The 22,567-nt window shown below is 35.9% G+C and overlaps 2 protein-coding genes across 7 annotated transcripts in view; one reads left to right on the top strand and one right to left on the bottom strand.

The window, feature by feature from the left end:
- The window catches only part of LOC105279895 (purine nucleoside phosphorylase), an 87,130-nt gene that overhangs the window by 45,006 nt on the left and 19,557 nt on the right, over positions 1–22,567 (bottom strand). The window lies entirely within an intron of this gene.
- LOC105279893 (sodium/calcium exchanger 2) overlaps positions 1–22,567 on the top strand; it is a 45,095-nt gene that overhangs the window by 15,663 nt on the left and 6,865 nt on the right. Inside the window, exons 4-8 of one of the 6 annotated variants that reach the window (XM_011340000.3) lie at positions 11,751–11,969; positions 13,997–14,161; positions 16,961–17,119; positions 20,101–20,272; positions 21,877–22,190. In XM_011340000.3, coding sequence (XP_011338302.1) covers positions 11,751–11,969; positions 13,997–14,161; positions 16,961–17,119; positions 20,101–20,272; positions 21,877–22,081 — 920 coding nt within the window. In that variant the 3' untranslated portion in view covers positions 22,082–22,190. Of the gene's footprint in view, positions 1–11,750; positions 11,970–13,996; positions 14,162–15,029; positions 16,494–16,960; positions 17,120–20,100; positions 20,273–21,876; positions 22,191–22,567 lie in introns of those variants that run through there. The other 5 variants (XM_011339999.3, XM_011340001.3, XM_011340003.3 and 2 more) reach the window with 5 other exon arrangements.

Here is a 22,567-nt window from a genome sequence, read left to right on the forward strand (position 1 = left end):
GCAAAACCAAGGTTTTGAAAAATTCAACAAAAATGTTCCTCCCTTAAATACGCCTTGGAGATACGGGTCATGCGTCCCGCTCGGAGATACTAAATTTTCGCGTATCTATCTATAAATACCAGCAGAGCTTGCCAGAATCATGTCGGTGTCTCCCAGATCGATGCATATCTAGGGACGTTTGCGATTCTGATTCTCCTGGGTATTCTTAACATCAATATATTATTGATACGGTGATTATTATTAAAAATATCTTACAGCCTTTGGAATATTAAATACATTAACAATTGTTTACATACAGTTATATAATACTATAATATATAATATAATATACATGCCTTTATTTTTATAGAAATTTCTCTAAACTAAATTTAGATATTAAAAATATTTATTTTCTTTAATTATCTTAAATTTTATAATATTTCTCTTAATTAAGTCCGCTTGAAAAATGAAGTATTTCAATATTTTTATGACATTTGTTTAATCATTTAATCGTTAGTGTATAAAAAAGATTAAGATACAAACACATTAGCATATTTCATTAACTCTACAAGAATCGTTAAATCTTTACGGTAAAAAATGCTTTCATTTTAGAGATTTTCTCTCTTCAGCCTCAATTTTCATCGCTATTTAGATCGAGCCAATTACCCTACCGATAATTCCAAGAGTTCTCGATGAAAGAGAAATCGATTACAGATTCCCGGCGAAGGGGTTGATAGTTCCGGATGAATCTTGCAGGGCGTTAATAGCCTGTGAATTTTCTCAGAGGAATTCAAGGTGATGTGTAGCGCTTAATGAAATCACGAAATTTGGCTAAATGGTCGACGCGAATAATTAACGACCTTTCATGACATTTCGCGGCTTTTCATGACAGGAATTATCCTAAAAGTTTTAGAAACGCTGGAATTATGAGGAAGAAAAACATCCATAAAATTACTTTCCGAGACTTGATTGAACGATGTGTCATTTTCAGCATAAACGTTCCTTTATTGAATAAGCGAGAGATTTGACAAAATGTATTCCGTATATAAATTGTGTGTAATAATAATAATCGTAATAATAATATTAATAAAAATTTTTTCTTCTCTAGCAATTTTCAATTACGATTGTTGCAAAAATAAGCCAACATGTTTTCGCAACGCGGTAGTGTTACTAGGAATTTTTATATTTACCTCAATAGGCATTTTTATATGAAATATTTTAGTGTAGGATCGTCTATTTATTGTTGTCAGAAAATTGTTCGACAAGCTAGAAAATATCGCACGATAAAATCAACAAATGCGGGAGGAAAGCTACAAAAATATTACCGGATGATCTGCATTAGCATCGCGTATTAGCTTGCACTATTATTAGTCGCATATCTACACGTTTGCACTTATTTCTGCCAGCAGTTCAAGGATCGTGATCAGACACTTGATACACGTATCTGTCGCACAGATCTGTATTCTAATTGCAAGCTTTTGTACTTTTTTATATTTCTTCGTGTTCTTTCCATGTAATTTCCCATACGAATTATTCACTTTTGCGTGTCATTTCAATACTAATACTAATAAATTATTATAAAACAGTATTTCGAAATTCTTTAATTTAACAAATATATAAAGTTTTTGCAACTTAATGTATGCTTCTAATTAGAATGTTACATTTCAATAAAAATTTAAAAAATGCAGAATATTGTCCGATATATTATATATACATAATGTATACACACGTACAATAGAATGTATATAATGTAACGTATTATAATTTCATATAATACGTAATTTTACACATAAGTATTTTATATTATACGTGTATTATTTAAATATTATTAAATCTTGAAATATTTTTGAAATGTTAAAAATTTTCAATTTTAGACTCTTTAAATAATTCTTTTAATATTGTATATGCGATTATATATCAACACGTAACATATTTTTTATAAACACGTATAAAGTGAATATCGAGTAGCGGTACATATTTGTGCAAACACAAAAATCGATTAATGCACCATCAGTTGCATGAGCGATTAAAGCTTCCGAGTTGTAAAGCGTAGAATTATATACGTTTGGCGCGTGCACTTGCACTTGCGCTACATCGAGACGACGAGAATTCAAAATTATCACGTGGCCCCTCGCACAATCCCGAATATAAGACGATAAATTCGGTCCGACGCCAATTATAAACCAGACTGACAAAGTTCACCAACCAGCGGTTCCGTCTGCACCTCCCAGAAATGGCTACGCACGCATACAGAATGCATCCAGAGTGCATCCTACCATGAAATTAATATAAAGACGTCAACGTATTATTATTACATTAGACATTTAAAATAATTATTTAAAAGGTTCAAGCTCGATATTTCAAGAATCGACAATATTTATATCATGCTATGTTTCATGAAACCACGTACATATGTATGTATGAAATGAAAAACGATATTCAAGTTACGTATTTGAAGAAGAGAAACTAAATATGTCAACAACAATATCTATTTCCTCGTAAATGTTATTTGTAATTTAATTCTCCGGATTATTATTATATTCGTGTTATTGAAATATTATTGAAATATTAAAATAAATATTTGTAATTACTGTCGTGCAAAACGAGAAATGTAATATGGCATATTACATATTACATAATACGAGAATATTCGCGAATAACCAAAATGATACCTCCGGAGGCAAAAATCATACAAAACAAATATGTCTGATTTAATTTATTAACATAATACTTTTATGATCGCATCATATTAATTTGTTTTAATTGTTCATCATACACGCTATTGTCAAAATATTGTCAAAAACCAGATCTTTCATTCTTCTCAACATTCTGATAGTTCGATAAAAACCAGAGATCAGACTATTCGCGACACACATTTGTCCACATTAAAAGTCTGGCAGTGTGCTGACTAATAGCGAAGAATAAACCAGTTGGACAGGAGAAAGAGCGAGATGGAAGCTTGGAAGCTGTAATGGGATCCATCATCCCTTGCGGCTCGCACGAGTCAGGAAAATCCGTGACGAGTATCATCTGACTGGTCTAGCTTTATGTAGACTCTATAGAACTTTAAATACAGTCTGACGTCAATCACAAACTAGACAAACTACGTCTGGGGTTGTATAAGTCGTTAAAGCGTGTATCTGACTCGTATTGAGGATATGTATGCCAGACGGCGGAGACAGAGATCAACTCGTTCGATACTCTCCACTATTATTCTTGTCCGAATTTATTCAAATTATTGATCAGCATCGCATCAATCTTGATCAGAAACGAAACGAATCAGAAACGGCCAATCCGGACTAGTTTGCAATCGATAAAGATAATGACAGCGATAATAACGTTAATAATAAATAATTACTTTAATTAACGGTTAACCAATTAATTAGCAATAATAAATTAATTAGTAATAATAAATTCAAAATAAATAATGCACTTAATAAACGATTCTTGTTGCATGCAATTTATTTCTTCATATTCTGCGGAAGATTTCTGGGTTTATCTTGCATTACTATTTCCCTCTTTCTTCTTTTTCGCATCTTTTTTTCGTAATGCATCAGTACGTGCGCATGAGAGAATATAATTATTTTTATCGTTCCATATATCTATCAGTAAAAACAGAAGGCGCGGGTGCACGATCCATTATTACATTTCCAATAATGCAGCCGGCGCTCGCGCCTTGTTCGACCGGCGTTGCAATTTTATTTATTTTCTAAGTCATGCATTGTGTAACGAGCCGGGTTTTACGGCCGGCGTATTCTGGGTCAAGCTCGGCTTGCTTCCGTCTTTCTTTGCGATACATTTGCCGCCTGAATTTAGTTGAAACTCTTGTTTATGACAGCTGTGCCTTCCGCTTTTAATTACCCGCGGCGCAATCTGCGCGCACGGTTGCGCAAAATATGTGCATAATATGTGCACGGTTACGTACTTCTTATTACGTTTCCCGTGCCACGGTGCGTTTTATCGCGCGGGCGGGAAGCATAACCGGTAGAACGGTCTCGTTTTTACCGGAGATTATTTTTAAAACAGCGGGTAAAGGCATTTTGTTCCTTTGCATCTGTACACATCTAACTAATTGTGAGTCGCCTAAGGGGATGACCGTTTAACGACGAGCCTTAAGGGAGGATTCTCATGTAAAGAGCCAAAAAGAAGCAGATTTTTCGGAATCTTTTTTCAAGAACGTATTTAGTCAAAGGATCTCAAACTTTAATAGTACATCAATACATGTAAAGAGAATATAAAAATATTTTTTTGGTTAAAAAAAACATATATATAGATATAGGTATGGACGCCGCCTTCAGCGGCTTCGGCGTCGCAGGCGTCAAACGGTGTGCAGTCTAGCATCCGCTGTAATGGTCCGAAACAGAACATTCAACAATATTTATTAATTATAGATCATTACGCATCGTTTGAACCTCATGAAGCAAGAAAAAAAACCAAATTGAAAAGAATGGCGATATTTGAAAAAAAATGCTGTTTTTTCATTAAAATTTTCATTGTTATTGTGAAATAAACATTATTTACTTTAAAAATTTTTGTTGCTTTTGAGGTTCATACGATGAACAATATAATTGTCTACATGTAGAGCCCCGAAAGAGCCCAATCGGTCTAATATTTTTTTAGTTATCCTGCACACCAGTTTGAAAAAAGTGACTTCGAGAAAAACGCGTTTAAAGTTTTCGGTTATAAAAAGTAATGCTTTTCAATACTTACAGTCCTAATCGGCGATTCCAGGGCCATATAGTAGGCCTTCTGCATCCTCGTATAATTGCTGCTGTTGTAAATTCAGTTCTTTGCGAGCAGTTCGAGCTTCTTTCGAGCTACTGAGGCTTCGTCACTCCTGTTGCCGTATTCGCGCGGCGTCATACGAGTCTGCATACTCCTTACAATGGGTACCGATCTTTAGTTCTAATGTGTCCATAATTTTTAAAACGGCGAAATAGCCTTCGTTGAATAATCCTGCAGCAATATATGCGACTATTTCCACTGTTCGGATGCCACAATATAAATATTTCGGAGCCAAACGCCAAACACACGAATTGAAGCTCTCGTAAAAATTTCCTGCCTCAGCTATACAAGTACGCGAAGGTATATCACAACAAAAGAAAACCATTAGACGTATACCTGCGAAGCTGTTTGTTATGTACGAGTGTATGAGTGAGGACAGACGAGACGCGTGTCTCCGCTCCGAGCGCTCCCAGCTACCTACTCAACGCGCGGTCGAAAACTCGACTATAACTATACGTAGAGGTCGAATATCGATTTGTAACTTTAGGAACATATTTTCCACATGTATTACAGTTGATTTAAGGAAAAAAAATTTTTTGACTCGTTACATGAGAATCCCCCCTTAACCGAGGCTGAGAGAATCTCTGTTTCGCAGCATGTCGGAAATGCTTTTCCGCCTAGTCATCCCTGGTCATCCGCTACACCACGACACACAACTTTGTGCTTCTACGAAGCAATAATATGCTATTACGGCTGCATTATGCGACGTCGTAAGGCGAATCGGCGAGTGCCACTCGGCAATCGTGAAACGCAGAATCGCCTATAAAGCACCGTGTATTTACCGCGCCACAGATGAGCGTTAATGCTCGTCCAGTGGCCATTCGATTACCGTATTGTATACAAATTAACGATCACCGATAACATTGTGTAAAATTTCGCGAGCTCAAATTTCACAGTGATATCCGTCTTACACAATACGTCACGTGTACGTTGATGATTTGAGAAAGCAAGTCTTTTCAGAGGAATTGAAAGAAATATCTGCTCTGAGATATATGAATTATTTTGTAAATCATGATTATATTCAATTGAAAATGTCTGCTTAAAAGCACACTAATATCCAGCTCTCAACACAAGACTCTCCTGTATAAGAGCGGTCTGAGGCATCGATAAGGTACCGACGATCCATCGAGCGGCACGTTCATTCATCACTTGATAATCACTTATCAACCTCAGTAATAACGATCATGAATGAACGTAGCGAGTACGAGAGATAAAGCGATAACTGTAGCGTGCTGATAAGGGTAAGGCTCTATACGAGCTATATATATGTAACATACGTGATTATATACCGTAATTACCGCATACATTTTAGTGCTCTAATAGTGTACGATAAATGTTTTATATTCAACAACATAATCTCTCTTTATTATATATTTTAAGAAGTGCATCTTTACGTTTATAGAATAATTACACAATGCAGTTCAACTACTTTATACCTACAAAGAAGAAAAACCTTGTCGTCGCGTTATAAATATAATTATTTATAAATGTGGACATGTTACATGACATCCATAGTTGTACTACGAATGATTGATAAGTGATAATAGACGGATAAGTAAGCTTGACAGTCGAGTCACCGTGTACTTATTTATTCATCCGATCGAATCGAATCGAGACAATCGAATCGAGTGCGTTTATTATTTTATCACCTAATCCGGTTATGTGCGCGTTATAATAAATAATTCGAGTATTCAAATAATGATCATTTATCATAAAACACGAGTTAGTAAAATATATATATTTGAGGGAAGATTAATAAAACTTCATAATTTATATTCATAATTCTCGTGATAAAAATTTTACAATCTTTAATAAGCAATTTTTATTCACATTCAAGCGTTGATGAAGAACGAGGCACAAAGTCGAACATGCCAGACAGGACTTGCTTTCTCTTCTGACTCACAGCAGACGCGATAAGCAGGCACGAGACGGAAATAATCATGACCATGATAAACTATTATTTCATTCACCACCATTGGATGCATCATTCGCATTAACTTAATGCATAAGCACCGATGGCTGATTTTTATTGTTATAATAATTTTATCAATAAATAAATAAATAATAAATAAATATTATAAATTGTTCTGCAATGTCTATGATCAGTTCCATGATTATGTCATGATAAAATTTGATAATAATCTACGTGGCACAAGATCTAAACATCTACCATAAGTTTTATACTCATAATTTCCACGATAAATGGTTCGGATAATATTTTTATGGCGAAGACTGTGTTCATGGCATATAACATGTGTAGTTTCAGATTTTATATTCGTCTTCATTCAAGCTTTTTTACGACGTGGGTGTAAATCGCTTGTACGGGATGCGTAACGTAAAATCCCATCGATAATGAAACAGAGCAGGGGTTTATTAATAACTGTGTTTACCATGCCAGATAATAGACGTCGAGTTCGAGAGCATCCGGCCCGACACGCGCGACGCGAATCTGCAATTCATGAAGAAATTCCTTGTCGATTGCTTAATTTAACGTTATCGCATCATAGAAGAAACGCTGCACGATCAATCGAATAGAATTATAATAACAAACACGAAAATCAAAACTCCCAATCAAAGGAAACTCTTGATGAGAAAAAAGCGAGAAATACGTAACGAATGTTTGCTTCCAGATAAAACAGTTTATCTTGTCGATATGCAAGACGACTTCCCATTTCCCAACATTCCAAATTAAAAGCTTCCAAGACTTAGTGTTTGTTCTTGATTGATATCGCTGTAAACCAGTGTGAATGCTAATGATAAATAAGTGACGCGCAAAAGCAACAAAGAGACACTAGGTTTGTTGGAAACGTTTGTTTTAATCCGTTATTCGAACGAACTTCTGCCGACTGGCCTCGAAACAAGGCGCGCGACTAATTTACCACTTAGAAGTAACTTTACCGCCGCGCCGGTAAGTTACGTTGGCCGCGAGGCGCCATACGTTGCTTCTAAAAATGGATTCCCGGGCTAAAGCCGAGCGAACTTCGAAGGCGAACAGCTCGACAAAATATGCGCAAATAAGTGACGCATCTGTATAACTTGCACATCATGCGATTCTGAAAAAAGTTAACGGTGCGGCAAATGTAGGAAATAATAAAACTGGCAGAAATAAAAGCTGGAAAGTCATGGAACAAAGTTTGAACAAAGTAAAATGGTGCGCATCTGGGTCCGTCCGAAAATACTCCAAACCAGATCGAGATGTGCAGATATTTATCTCGCACATTGTTCTCTAACTTCTATTCAATAAATTTTTATTTTTCTAGTTCTTACATTAAAACTTTTTCCATGTACTTAATTGCGGAGTGTTCAAAGCGTTATGGTCTTTATAATAAAAATTACATAATTAAAGTTGCTGACGGAAAGATAAGAAAAGGAAAACCAAAGAACGAAGAATAATGAACATCTCCATTAACAGGAATTACGGACACTGTCTAAGCACTGAGCAACAATAGAAATTAATACACTTTTACAAAGTTTAGAAATGTTAATAAGTTGTATGAACTGGCGTAAAGCCAGTTGAGAAAGTGCGTTCAATAAGGCAGCTCGCTTCACACCAGTATACCCTAGATACATGCTTATACCCCCTCATAATCGAAGAGACGCGAGAAATTCTAGGATTCTTACTGGGAAATTGTCAAACATACAGTTGTCTCCGTCTTTGAACAAGTATATAGCGTCTAGGTTTAAAAAATAAATATATTTTTCACAGAAGTGCGGAGAACGCAATCGGGAAAGCGTTTCTGCCCCTATTTCCTACAGTTGCAGTTTCACGTGGTTCCTTTACGCTCGCAACTAATCGCGTACTTGGTTAATGGAGTTTCTATCGATATTTCATCGATATCTCATTGATATTTTATTGATAACTCGTTCCAATCGATCGGAAGTAAAAATATTACGCCGCTTCTTAGCTCTTCCGGCATAAAACCTCCCCGATTTCCATTTCGTACCGCAGGCTCCTCCTCCATGCTCCCTCTTCACCGCAATGGCCGTTCGGGTGATCCGTGGTAAGTCCACTCTCGCATTAACCACCCCGACCTCATCCATCCCTCGGCCGATCCACTTTACTCTTGCTGGCAGTACCAGAAGCAATTTCAACTGCTACATCAACCTACATACGTGCCAGGCCAGTCGGCAGAAAAAATTACGTTTTACAAGTTTTCCCAGGCAATCTTGACGTGGCAACGAGGAAAAGTCATTTTCCTCGGATGACTTTTTTTTATTGTACGTTGTCGTAAACAATTCTTATATTCCTTGTCGTCCGTTACTGGTCGTTATTACGAAAAACTAACAACGGTGACTTTTGCGGTAACTTATTGCGGTATTTCTCTGTAATCTCTTTTTTCGGCAGAATATTTCATAATTAGTTGATGACATCTTTTACTCGAAAATCATTTATTGGCAAAATGTTTTACACATTGTGGTCCGAGAAAATTTTTCGTGAAATGAGTACTTGAAGGTGTTATGAAAATAATGGAGAGAAAAATAATCCATCGATCTCGAATCGAATCGAGAAAAAATCGAGCGGAATTGGGTTCGCTAGCGCGGAAAGCCAAACTCGTTGAGCTTCAGTCAAGATATGAGCTTTCAAAAGGATAAGAAGCTTTTAGAAGGTAATACGAGAATACGGGAAGCTATAAAGTAAACAAAATTATATCTGGTCGCGAAGGGATGTCTTTAAGAATAAGAATACAACGTAAAAGGGGTTAAAAACGACAATGCAATTTGAACAGCAATAAATTCAAAAATATATTATTGTATATTTTCAAGTTTAAAGACGTTTTATTAAATCAAACAACAATTTTATTTCTCCATTTAATTTAAATGCAAAAATATATGAATCTTCTTATTTCATTCAAATTGACATTTATTGCATATATGATTAAATTAAATTTAATCTGATTTAAGCTTTATATAATAAAATAAAAATATTTTACTGCATTTAAAAATTGTAAGTGAATAAACATATATGTATACGTTTAATTTCTACATATTTATAGAAAACATTTAAAAATTGTTTTGTATATGGTTTGCATGCGAGATTGTCGTATTATTGTCAAATTATAAATCATAAGAGCTATTTTTCATAGTGTCAGGTGAATGGAGGGATAATGTGGGATGATCCGTTAGTTTACTGGGGGTTTACAGAGACGAAATGTGAAATTCAAGAGGCGTAATTCTATATAGAAGATTTTGGGGTAAGCAAGATGAAAGTAGGAACCGCAAAGCGATAGATATGGCAGACAGTAAGTCACAGAACTCCACAGCGGAAAACCCAATATCGTCTCCGATTTTCCAGGGAAATACAGGGTATTATCGCAGAAGAGGGAAGCAGAAAGTTTTCTCGCCGATTCTACCATAAAGCATTCCTAACAAAGAATGTCTGTCCATCTCGCTGGGAAACGTTTGGGACATAATCGGTCTCCTTAGAAACGAGTCCCCTCGCTAACTCTTCTTTGATTTCCTTATTGAAACGCATAAAAGAGATCGAAAACCATGGATTTTGCGAGGTATTTTGAGAACGAATTGAGACGTACGAAGCCAAAGATTAAATTTTTTAATCGCAGATCAAAATTCTTCCAGTCAAATATTTTATTCTTTGTTTTCAAAGAAGAGTCGACGATTTGAGATCTTTCCTATTTTATTCTAATTCTCTTTATAATTACACATAATTATGTAATGATTATGTGATTATACATATATGTATTTTCTCTTTTTCTCTATTTCTTCACTTGTGTTTCATTTCGAAATGTACTTACATCTGGAACTTATTTTTTTATTAATAAATGCGTCATTCATCATCAATAAAAATACTCATGGTGCGCAGGGTCGATCACCTCTTGCCGAATATTATTTTGCGATGCAGCAGATTTACACAGAAATTGCCATTCCACAGAAATTTCACGCTACAATGCGCTGTCGGAAGTTTTTATTATTACACAAGTGATATTGCAATATTCAATACATTGCGTTTTCCATGTTTTAAATTGTAACAACTCTGGGTAGTTGCAGGTATTAGTTAATATTGCTGACGATCAACTTCTTCCATTAGAACCATGTGTGTGCGTGCGCGTGTGTGCAATAACGACGAAACTAATGTGCGGAATTGAGCGTTACACCTATTTGTAGGCAGCCACGTAGGATATTTTTGTTCCCCTACACCGAGTTAATTTCACACTGTGCGCCGGTAGAAAAGCGTCAGTGCAAGTGGTGCGAGTCGGCATGTGGTCAGACACAAGTACGAATACGGAATTAACCTGAGAGGCGCGCGCGACTATAATTCATGAGGCCAATCGATAGCAAAGGCACATCCACGCGTCGATGCAAGCTGTCTGTCGCTTTTATTGCATGCATTTAAGGCCTATTTGAACGGATTTACAAACAAGGAGAAATCAATCAATCGCGCGTTCGAGAACTTCGTTCTCAACTCAATGCTTATAAACTTGTCTTTAATCAAGAATTTGCTCTAAACAGTTATAATCTCTTAAGTTTCTATACTACTACTGAAGAGAGATAGGAGGGCAGAAAGAGAAAGAGTGCAATATATGCAATAATATACTAAAAATGGTAATAACAATGTACTAAAAATAACAATAACAATGTACTAAAAATGATACTATTGCTGAGAATAATTTTATCAAATCTAAGAAAAATCTAAGACGTTCTTAAAAGACGTTGAATTAAATGTCTTATTTGTAACTTTTAATCTTTTCTTACAAGAAAGAATTTTAATTCCCAGTTGCTTAAGTTATAAAACTATTAACGCCTCTTAAGATCAAAATTTGTAAGTATTAAAATTTGACTTGATTCTACCTAAAGAATTTGGTATTAAAATCAAGATTAAGAAATAAATAGATATGAAAAGAAAATGAATAGAAATATATATATATATAAAATATGGAAAGGCGAAAACCGAAACTCGCTATTTGTGTCTGATAATAAGCCGACTCTCTATTTACTTCGCTGTAGAACGTGCCTCGACAACATTGTAGCAGCAAGACGCGATTTTCTGATTTCAGCGGAGGCAGGACTCGCGGTGGCGGCAGAGATGAAGAAACCCGAAGAGAGAACGGACGAGGAGAAAATGGCGTTGCTGGGTAAACCGCGGCTGGGCGAGGTGTTTCGAGCTCAGATCAGGATCAAGGAATCGAAGGAATTCAAAAATACTGTGGATAAACTCGTCCAGCGAGCGAATGCCTCCATAATACTCGGTGAGTCCCTGATCTATTTCGATGGAACATATATGTACAACTATAATATATAAAAAAATTATATGTATTCAAAATTTATCGAGATATATCTACATTTCGAAAAAGCATGTATATTAAAAGAAATTTATTACAATTTAAAAACATCACTTCCTAGACACACACACATACATGCAAAATTTAAAAATGTATTTTAGCACCTCTGAATGTCACATAATCGCTAACGGAAAGAATTTGTTTTACCACATAAAACGTAAATCTTATTAAATCTTTATTGCAGCAATAAAATAAAGAAATTTCTCTGATTTTCATTTTTAAAGACTTTTCTTCAAATTTATTACGCACTTGAAAAACAAACGAAAAGGAAAAGACGTATAATATTTTTATTTGTAACACTCTTGGTACTCTCTGGAGTGCAATGGTCTTACAAAATGTAACGAAATCGTCACCTCGTTGTCGAAGAATTTTATCTCAATCCAATGCTATAAATTTATTATTAAATGTGGCAAGTGCTTGACCCAGTCTAGCCAGTTCTCCCAATGGAGGACAAAATGCGCATCACGGGACTCGCGAGCATTTAGATCGGGGCTTTTCAGAAATGCAACCCAGAGGAATGCGACGTTATGTGGAGATTCGTGAAATTCAAGATCCCGAACACCATATGCATGATTCTCACGTTTCTGCGTACCCTGGATTCGTTGCACCCTTCTGCTGAGCTCGCTACGCAGTTCGTTTCAGCTATGCTTCATCGTGTCTCACTTTTCACATTTCTTTTTTAATCTTTCTATAAGGCACATCGTTAAAATTGCGAACTGCAACATGAGCTTCATTATTAATTGCAAATACGTCAAAATAACATGCATTACAATCATATTAAATTTGCGCAAGATTTTTTTCAATTAATAGCAGATATTATTTTTATTATTCTGCTTTAGGAAATAAATTTTCAAAAACTACTAAAGCGCGAATTTTGCAGCACAAGTCTCATTATTAATCGCAAATACGTCAGAATAATATGCATTACACTCATATTAAATTTGCACAAGATTTTTTCAATTAATATCAGATCATTTTTATTATTTTGTTTTACGAAGTAAATTTTCAAAAACTATTCGTTATATTTGATACGCGATAAATGCAAGTACAAATGTTGTAAGTAATTATAACATCATAATTACAAACAACACAAATATCGCGTAACGTGTAAATTTAATGTGTAGAAGATTTGATACATGCGGAAATTTATTTAAGATATTATATGTACCTATATAATTTATAAATATTAAAAATAATAAATAAATGTTGAATACATTAGCAAGAAAATGCGTCAGATAAATATTTTTGCTGAACGAATCAATCGGAAACGTATTATCGTTTAATCGTATATGTATCCATATATCTATATAACCTATATGTTAGCTGTATGTGTTCGTATGTTCGTGTATGTGAAAATGGAGTCGATTATAGCGGAAAGTATCGCGTTGCTCTATTATGGCGCACTCCTTCGTTCGATTTTCCTTTCTGCATTTTCTGCCTTCGCTCGGTTTGTAAAGGAATCGCTCAAAGGTTTTCCGACTTTCGCCCTCGGGTAAAGCGTTCCGTTCGCTTGTTCGATATGCTCTTGGATTTACGTGTGTATATGCACCGCGCGTGACTACTTTATGTTACAACACATTCTTCATTGAATATTAAACGTCACAGTATTTCATTTTTATTAAGGAAATAACAGACACAAATAGTTGTGATATTAATCTCTATGATGTTATTAATTCTTTCAGAAACCAATTATTTAGAAATTTATCATTATACGTTATCATATAACGTCTTTTGTAAAATTATTAATACACAGTGAAAAACTCAAAATTAGAAATTAATAATTATAAAACTGAATTATTAAGCTATGTAATAAGTATGAACGTGTGTAACGAGCGTAATAAGTACAAAAAGAGGCTAACGTGGTAAAAATCTGAAGCTCTCTCTCCTTCTCTATTTTTTTTTCTATTACATATATTCTAAAACCTCGGTTTCAGGCACAAGCTCTTGGAAGGAACAATTTACGGAAGCACTAACCGTCAGCGGGGGCGATGAGGAGGACACGGAAGGTGGTCAACCCTCTTCACCATCAGCAATGGATTATCTCATGCATTCGCTCACCATCTTCTGGAAAGTCCTCTTTGCCTTTGTTCCGCCCACTGGTGAGTAACTATCTCTTCTACATTCGTATCACCAATACACGTATTGTGTGCACGTTTCTATCCAACATTACATTCGCGTGTTTGTGCGTACATGTCTCCATCGTATCATCCCCGATGTACTCGGTTATTTATTGGAAGCAGACCTCATGAGGAATATTTTATTATGCAATTTTACTACACAGTTATTTCATCTGTAGCAGGAGAATGGGAAATATGCAAAAAGTTTCATTCCGTGAAGTATAACATCAATAGAAAATATAATAATTCTTATTGGTCGTCATGTTTCTCGACGACGGTTTGATGGGAACATATATTTGCTGCCGCTGAACGACATATTGATTTTAAAGTCAATAAATGTCATGCGGTATAAAAAAGCGTTTTTAGCTCGTCCTCGAGTTAATAATTCGTTCGCAAATGCAAACGACAATCACAATCTTACGCGGAAATGACGGGCATGAAATTGCATTTGCCTTTTTCACGTTCGGATAATCTTTTTCTATTTTCCCGTGTGTAGAAAAATCAATTATCAATTATTTTCGATAATACAATATCTGCCGGCAGAATAACTGCGCAAATTCCGAATCCGCCAAGTTTTGATCTTAAGATTTATAGTTTTGCAGTTTAAACGACACGCGTGAAGGAAAATGCGCGGCGCTTCACATAAAAATTTATTTATTTTAAATGGAAAGAATATAAAAAGCTTATAAAGCTTGTCATAGCTCGTAAGACAAGAGCTTTAAGAAGAAGAATTCTTATCGTTTCCGCCATCTCATTTCTTGGATCTTTCTTGGATTCTTTCTGCCGCTTTTCGCTTCTGAGTTTTCTTTAGTTTCTTGCTGACTTTTTCCTTCTCTTTGTTTCGAGGTAGGTTCGCAGGGATTCTTCTGCACCCCAGTCACGGGGCCACTTCCATTGGGTGGAAGAAAACGAGGAAGGATGGCGCGAGGGGGATGAAGAAGCGAGAGGAGAACATGTTTTATTTAAGCGGGCACAATCGCAAAAGCCTGCTGAACTGGCAAAAGCTTTAGAAACTGCTCTATCGAGCAGCGTAGTTTCAGTCTGTTTATTCTTCTTCTCATTTCTTCTTTCTCCTCCGTTGTTCTTCTGAATCAATGCTTCGTTACAAGATACAAAACTATATCTCTCTCCTCTCCCTTTCGAGAGGGTGAAAGTCTACGCAGCCAGAAGTTGTCAGAAGAATGAAGGAACGTTCTTGGCATCATTAAAAACATAAAGATTCAGAGCAGGACTTTTATACAACAAGAAAGAAACTTATTTCTTGCGTGACTAAAAAGTACGATTTTACATTTGTTTCCTGCAGGCTATGACAATATTAGAAAATCCTCTGAACATAAATAATAATCGCTAAATAAAAATAGATGAACGCCACACACGCAATATGCAGCGTCACGCAATATCTCTGCTTTTTCACGAAATCTCTCCGTGATTTACAGCCTACATCTTCGATACTACTTCCCAGAATCATTTTCGCAGGATTTATGACAACGGTCGTTCTGCAGGATAAGTTGAAGATACTGAAGAAGTTTTTCTCAATAAGCGTCAAGGATCAAATGCTAGAGCTGCTTTAGAAAAATAAACAGATTAGCAAACTCTTGTTTCAAAAGATAAAATTTCATGTTATAAATCAACACATTACGTCTCGACTTATATTACACTTTTGTATGATGCTACGATACATGTTAGTTTTTAGATATTTAATTTAACGAGGTCGAGCATGAGCTTGCTCGGCCTCGAGGGAGTTGCCGAGCTTGCTGATTTTCCGATAATTACATAATGTAATCAGTAAGAGCGAGTCGCTTGAAAAAGACCACGAAACACGTTAATAAATCAATTGAGTTTAGCAAGAAAGTGTGGCAAGCGTGCTGCGATAATATACATCGGCCACGTGTTAACAGTAAAACTAACCGCGTGTTTACAGACTCTTTAGCTATATTTACACTTGCGTCCACCGTAAACGTGTCTGCTCATAAAGATCTCCAATAATAATTTCTTCCTCATGTCAGAGAAGCAGCACTGCCGTAAATCTTAGTTCGATTCTCCATAAACAGCAAAGTCTCTTATTCGGTTTTTTATTTATCATTAACTTCAATCATGAAACTATGAGAAACTTTTATTAGAGATAAAGTCTTATCGAGCGAAGAAAATTATTTTAATTTTCTTGGAAACCTTTAACTATAGATCGGAAATTATTTGGATATTTTATTATTGGAAGGAACCGATTAAGCCAAAATTTTATAGCGCATCTAATGACACTGCTTCATGATTTGAAACGAATAGACGAGTTTATGTTAAGGTAGCATGATTATTTTCCAAAGTAAATACAAAAGAGGAAAAATTGCGGACTTAATTACGTTTTCAAGTAGTAATATATGTACATATATAAGACTGATTCTAACTCAAAACAAAGATAGTGGCCAAGATAAACATGGCGGGCTTCTACTAGTTTGTAAGTTGACAACTGTGGCCTGCCATATTTATTTTGGCCGCCATATTTATTTTGGCCGCCATATTTGTTTTGAGTTTGAATCAGCCTTATCCCCACTCTCTTGAACGAGTGATAGTGCGTATTATGCAGAAAGGAAGTATCAGCATACTTGGCATGTCTCTTTACGTTTTACAACTTTTTGCAATGATTATTATAAAATATCCATTTTATATTCTTCTGTATATTTCCTATTTTTCATACGATGTTTATAATATATTTCTATCATATTTTTGCCAAATTCTTATAATATCGTTCCTAAGAATAAACATGTTTGCCATTTTGAAAAATTTCAGATATCGCCGGTGGTTATCTATGCTTTATCGTCAGCATCCTGGGAATAGGTGTCGTGACGGCAGTAATCGGCGACGTCGCCTCGTACTTCGGCTGCACCTTGGGCATCAAAGATTCTGTTACCGCGGTAGTCTTCGTCGCTCTTGGCACCAGCATTCCCGGTGAGCAAACAAAATACAAATTTCTGATCTACGTAAAACGTTATCTTACGGGAAACCATTATTTTGAAAATTTACAAATAATAACAAATTTTTTTTCTTACTTTTATGATTTCTTAAAATTCTTCATGAAATTAATGAGATACTGCTGCGCACTTTTTTACGTACTCTTATTTGGATAAAATTATTTGGAATTATTTGACTTAAATAATATTTTATATATCTATTATCTTTTGTAATTTAATTATATTATCTATTATCTAAAGAAAAGCTACATATATGGACAATTTTGCACATAAAATAATAATTATTAAGATTCTTCATATTTTTCTATTTGTAACGTAATTGAATAGTAATGTCTTCCACGATAAATTCTTTGATGAATAAGGAGGGCAATGAACGTTGCCATGTTCGAACTCGTAAAATCTTAATGGAAGTAGCTGCCGTCGCTCTAAAACGATTATTTATTACACAGGAAAGTTGAATGACTTTCAGAAAATCTTCGCCAGGTTTGCGTGACGACTCTTAGTTCTCGCTCTGGGATCATAAAAGTACAGAAACACACTTTATTATGTGTTTGTTTTGGTGGTTATTTTCGTTGCGCGCGATATATTTATAGTTGATAGACACACGCGTTAATTGTAGTCTAGTAAAGAAGTTATTTTTGAGCAAGCAATATGCGATTTAACTTAAGATAGTACATTTTTATCATGTCATTTATGTCATAGCGATCGTCGCAAGTATTATATTGTACATACTTGCTATCTTCATTATCTCACTAACATAATTTTACTATAATAACAAAACTTTAATTATCTATAAATTCTCCGGAATCTATTTTGCCTTGTGTTAGATTTGCGCAAATTACAACATAAGATTATTATTTGCTATATATAGACATGCTTAGAAATAATAATTATCATTAATTAGTTATTAGATAAAATTTCGATAAAAGAGATTCATTTACCCCTTAAACTGACAAAAGGAGTAACACGTTAAGAGAGAAGACTAATATTCGCCGGTCGGGGATTGTATTAGAAGAGCGATTAACATGCCATCCGTTAGTTTATCATCTTTGCATCTCGGATAGGTCGCATTCCACTTATGGTGTCCGCCATATTGCGACAGGATTTTGGGATTACAGGAGAGCAGTGATAATTTATTGCAGTTGGTCTTTGTGCCTAGGAACAATGGCTGCCGACGCCCCATGTCCTCTCGCTTACCGGGTGGAACGTTTGACACGTACGACATAAGCGCGGATTAAACATGTCTTCTCCTCTTTCGTTCCAATTATTTCTGATTCGAATGATTATAATGATTAATGGGTAGTTTCGTATTATCGCCTAATGTTCTTGTGCTAATTGGAATAAATTTGAATATATTTGCAGATTTTTAAATATGCACATTTTATTAATGTGCTTATATATTTCATCAGAATTTGCAATAGCAATTGTGACATAATATCCCGTATCTTTTACTATTTTTGTATGAAATTCACGACAAGGGCATTTAATAATAAATCGCTTCGATGGGTGTTATCAAAAGCTATTAAAAGCGTAACGACAACCGCGCCATTTCGCGTTTCTAGGTCAATAGGTTACGTCCAAAATTTGCATCTAAAATAGTGGCTGCCTCGCGTGAAATTGATTATTCTAAATACGTTGTCATAAAATCTTAATATGCGCAATACACGTGATGAACACGTACAGTCGTCCCGTTTTCATTCTCACAGTTAGATAAGGGGAGACGTTCATCATGCCAGTTCTAACCGGTAATGCGCAGAAAGCCATATTCGCCCCGGAAGTAGCAGCCTAGCCGAAATAGCCTACTGTCACGTCCGAATATCGACGGAATTTGTATGACTCACAGCTTCTCTTACCTAGATTACTTAAATCACTGTGCTCCCCTTCTGTATTCTTCTGTGCCCCCTCTATGCGAGAAGCTTCCGCAGGAAACTTCCTTCTTTCAGGACCTCATTAATATTTATGCCATAGGATATCTCCACGATTTCCCAAAGTACCACTCGGCGAGATCGGTTTGTCGATCTTTCTCTCCATCAAAGAAAGGAAAGGAAAAAAGAGAAACATTTCTCCATGTATTTCTTTGTACCCCCAGAAATAATCTTTGCAGTAATCATTTTCACACACACACACGAAAATTGCGCTTGTTCCACAGAAAAGTTTAACAAAGTTTTTTCTTGGATGTTATATATTATATTTTTTCCCGTAATGTAACTTTTAGTAATTTCCGGCAACATCCTTGAAACTAATTCTGGTTAATTTCGGAAAATGAAACCACGTTTTACCGCACGCAATTTGAATTCCGACCGCGTGTTGTTATATAATATTACCTCTCTCTCTCTCTCTCTCTTTCTCACGGGCATTCGCTGTATTGTCTGTATTTCTGTAGGGTGGGATTTTCTTATTCCGCTTTGTCACGCGCAACGACATAGCGCCTACTTTGTGCTGGACTCCGTGGCCGAATTTGTTCCGCCATAAACTGCAAACTAGTACAAACTGCGTGTTCGGACAGTGCCAAGGCATCGCCGCAGATCCTGTAGCAATGGCTTTAGTGCTTTTGGTGATACTCTGATTCCTACCGGAATGCATCCCACAAACTCAATTCGTTGTCTCTGCGGCCACATGCGATGTTACCGTAAAATACAATTTTACTTCACTAGCACTGCGGATCAAATGTTAAGCGAAATATTATGCAAAATACAGTGAAAAACGGTATTGCACATAGGAATTCCAAATAGCCTCTCTAAAATTAACAGCCTCTTTATAAATACAAGTAAACTTCTTTTATTATCTTGTAATTTACTAAACGAATCATGATGGAAAATCAGTTTTCAAGCGCTTGGAAAATTGAATATCGATATTTATAATGATGGAAAAATAATGCTTATATTCATACCGATAGCTCTGTTATCGCGGCTGGATTTACACTCATAAAATGACTCAGAATGTACCGATGTATTTTAGACACTTTTGCGAGCAAAGTAGCCGCTTGCCAGGACAAGTATGCCGACGCGTGTGTGGGCAACGTGACCGGAAGTAACGCGGTAAACGTCTTCCTGGGGATCGGCGTCGCGTGGAGTATCGCCGCCATTTATCGTGCTTGTCACAACGAGCCGTTCCTCGTCGAACCCGGCAAGTGAGTATAACAAAAACTGTTATAAATTTAATGACTAATATTAGAAAAACAAATAATTTATTTATGCGCTAAAGATCAAACTCAAACGACTTCAGGAAGAGTATCTATGAAAAGTTATAACTATTTCTAAGATATTTTTCTAATTTTTGAAAATCTATACGCGATTTATGGAGTCACTTTAATCCTTACTTTCGCAATTTATATAATAATATATTAGTGTATAAAAAATATAACTACTTGTCTCCTGTTTTAGTATTTTGTTAAAACACGTATTTCTTTGCGCTTTCCGCGAAAAATCGCATTGCACAGAGATCGTCACACGGAACCCCCTACTTTATGACGTTCTCAATTTTCTATGCTACGACGTCGTGATTCCGTACCCTCATTTTACGAGAATTTCGATGGGTTGCTGCTCGCGAAATGGAGCATCGTATCTAGCTTCATATCGGGCTGTACTCTTACGGAAATCGAATACATGAATATGCACAAGTGCGATATATTCGTGATTGATGATAAAACAGAATGATTCGATGCACTATGTGTCTATCACGATTCTGTTGACATTAATGATTTAATTATCATCATCTAAACACACGATCAAGATATTCTGTCACATTTTCGTATAATTTCACATATACCTGAGAATAAAAAAGTGCAAAATTTTAATAATATAATATTCAAATAAGGTATTTTATTTTTATCATCTCTCAAATAAATAAGAGAGTCTCATATTCCGCCAATATTATTTTTGAAAATATTATTTTCAATTTATTAAAGTTTATATTAAAGGATTCTAATATAAGGGAATGTATACTAATCTCGACAGTCAGATCAATATTTCTAATCTGTTCTGGCGCTAAAAAGTCAAGTCAGATAGTTCATTAAAAATGATAAACTCCATCACATATGGATAATTGAAAGAGTTTTTTAATCTCGCGTAGGTATGCATATTAAGTCTATCGAACCGTCTATCGAACAAACGCGGATAGCAATATAGTAGTCACGATCGGTTTTACGAATGCCCATCCACCGATTGACTTTTAACGAAACTTTAAGTTCACCGTGACCGATCCAAAACTGCGGATGAATCCGTGGTCGCGCCAGAAAAGTTTCCTCATTCATCTTCCGAGCGAGAAATCTCTCGCTGAAATCACCATTTCCCCGAAGTTTCCTTGGAACTCGAAAAAAAAATAGAAGAAAAATGCTTTCCGGTCGACTTTTCTGCTTCTCCGCTAAATGCAAGTCCGTTAAACACGAGGAACGTAAAAAATCTCTCAGGATGACCGATCAGACCACATTAAGTTCTCCAAGAGTCTCAAGAATTTCTGACTTGGAGGACGGCTTGAATCGATTGTAGTGGCTGGGAAACGTTTGAGAAAAAGAAGGAAATAGAGAGAGAAGAGTGCATGATCATAGTAAAGTCCAGTGTGTAACTTCTCAGCTGGTATTTTCGATTACTCGATATATTTATCTAAAAATTCCTGGACACACGAATATTAATATTAATAATAATAATAATAATTAATATTAATGATTGTTTCCACAAGTACGTAACAACTTGTAGTAGCCATAGCAACATGTAAATGATATGTTTCCTGACGCAGCTTGGCCTTCTCCGTCACCCTGTTCTGCAGCGAAGCCTGCGTGGTGATCCTGGTGTTGTTGGTGAGGCGAGTGAAGTCAATCGGCGGCGAACTAGGTGGACCTTTCGTACCGAAGGTCATTACGTCCGTGTTCTTGTTTTCTCTCTGGCTGCTCTACCTCATCATGTCCACTCTCGAGGCCTATGGCGTGATCCAGGGCTTTTAAACCAAGGCCCATGCGACACCATTGCGAGACCATTACGTCGGCCTATCCACTGCGTATATCTTAGCTCTGGCGTCCGCCAAGGCGCGTGCTCAACGAAACTTCTAATCGGTGAGCGACAATATAATTGACACAAGAAATTCTTATCAATAAAATGCTGAATAGAACAACCAGCAGGGACGACTCCCATGATCCAGGTTCTCGCTTTTATTGTGCATTTTATTGATTGATGATCTGTGAGGCAGCTCTTCACAAATTTCGGATAAATTTCTAATTCCTCCAATGTATCACGGTATGCCACGGTTCGTTATAATCGAATCACGTTCCTTTGGGAAATGAAACCGCATTATCGCGTATTATCTATCTAAAGTTGTTTCACCGTTGTATGAATATGAGTTTAATTACAGTACGAGTAATCGGAGTAATGCAATCAGATTAATTCAACTTCTTAAATCGCGCTCGCATAAACCACTCTGTCTCTCTTTAAGC

Source organism: Ooceraea biroi, chromosome 7 (assembly GCF_003672135.1).
Source record: "Ooceraea biroi isolate clonal line C1 chromosome 7, Obir_v5.4, whole genome shotgun sequence".
Lineage (NCBI taxonomy): Eukaryota > Metazoa > Arthropoda > Insecta > Hymenoptera > Formicidae > Ooceraea > Ooceraea biroi.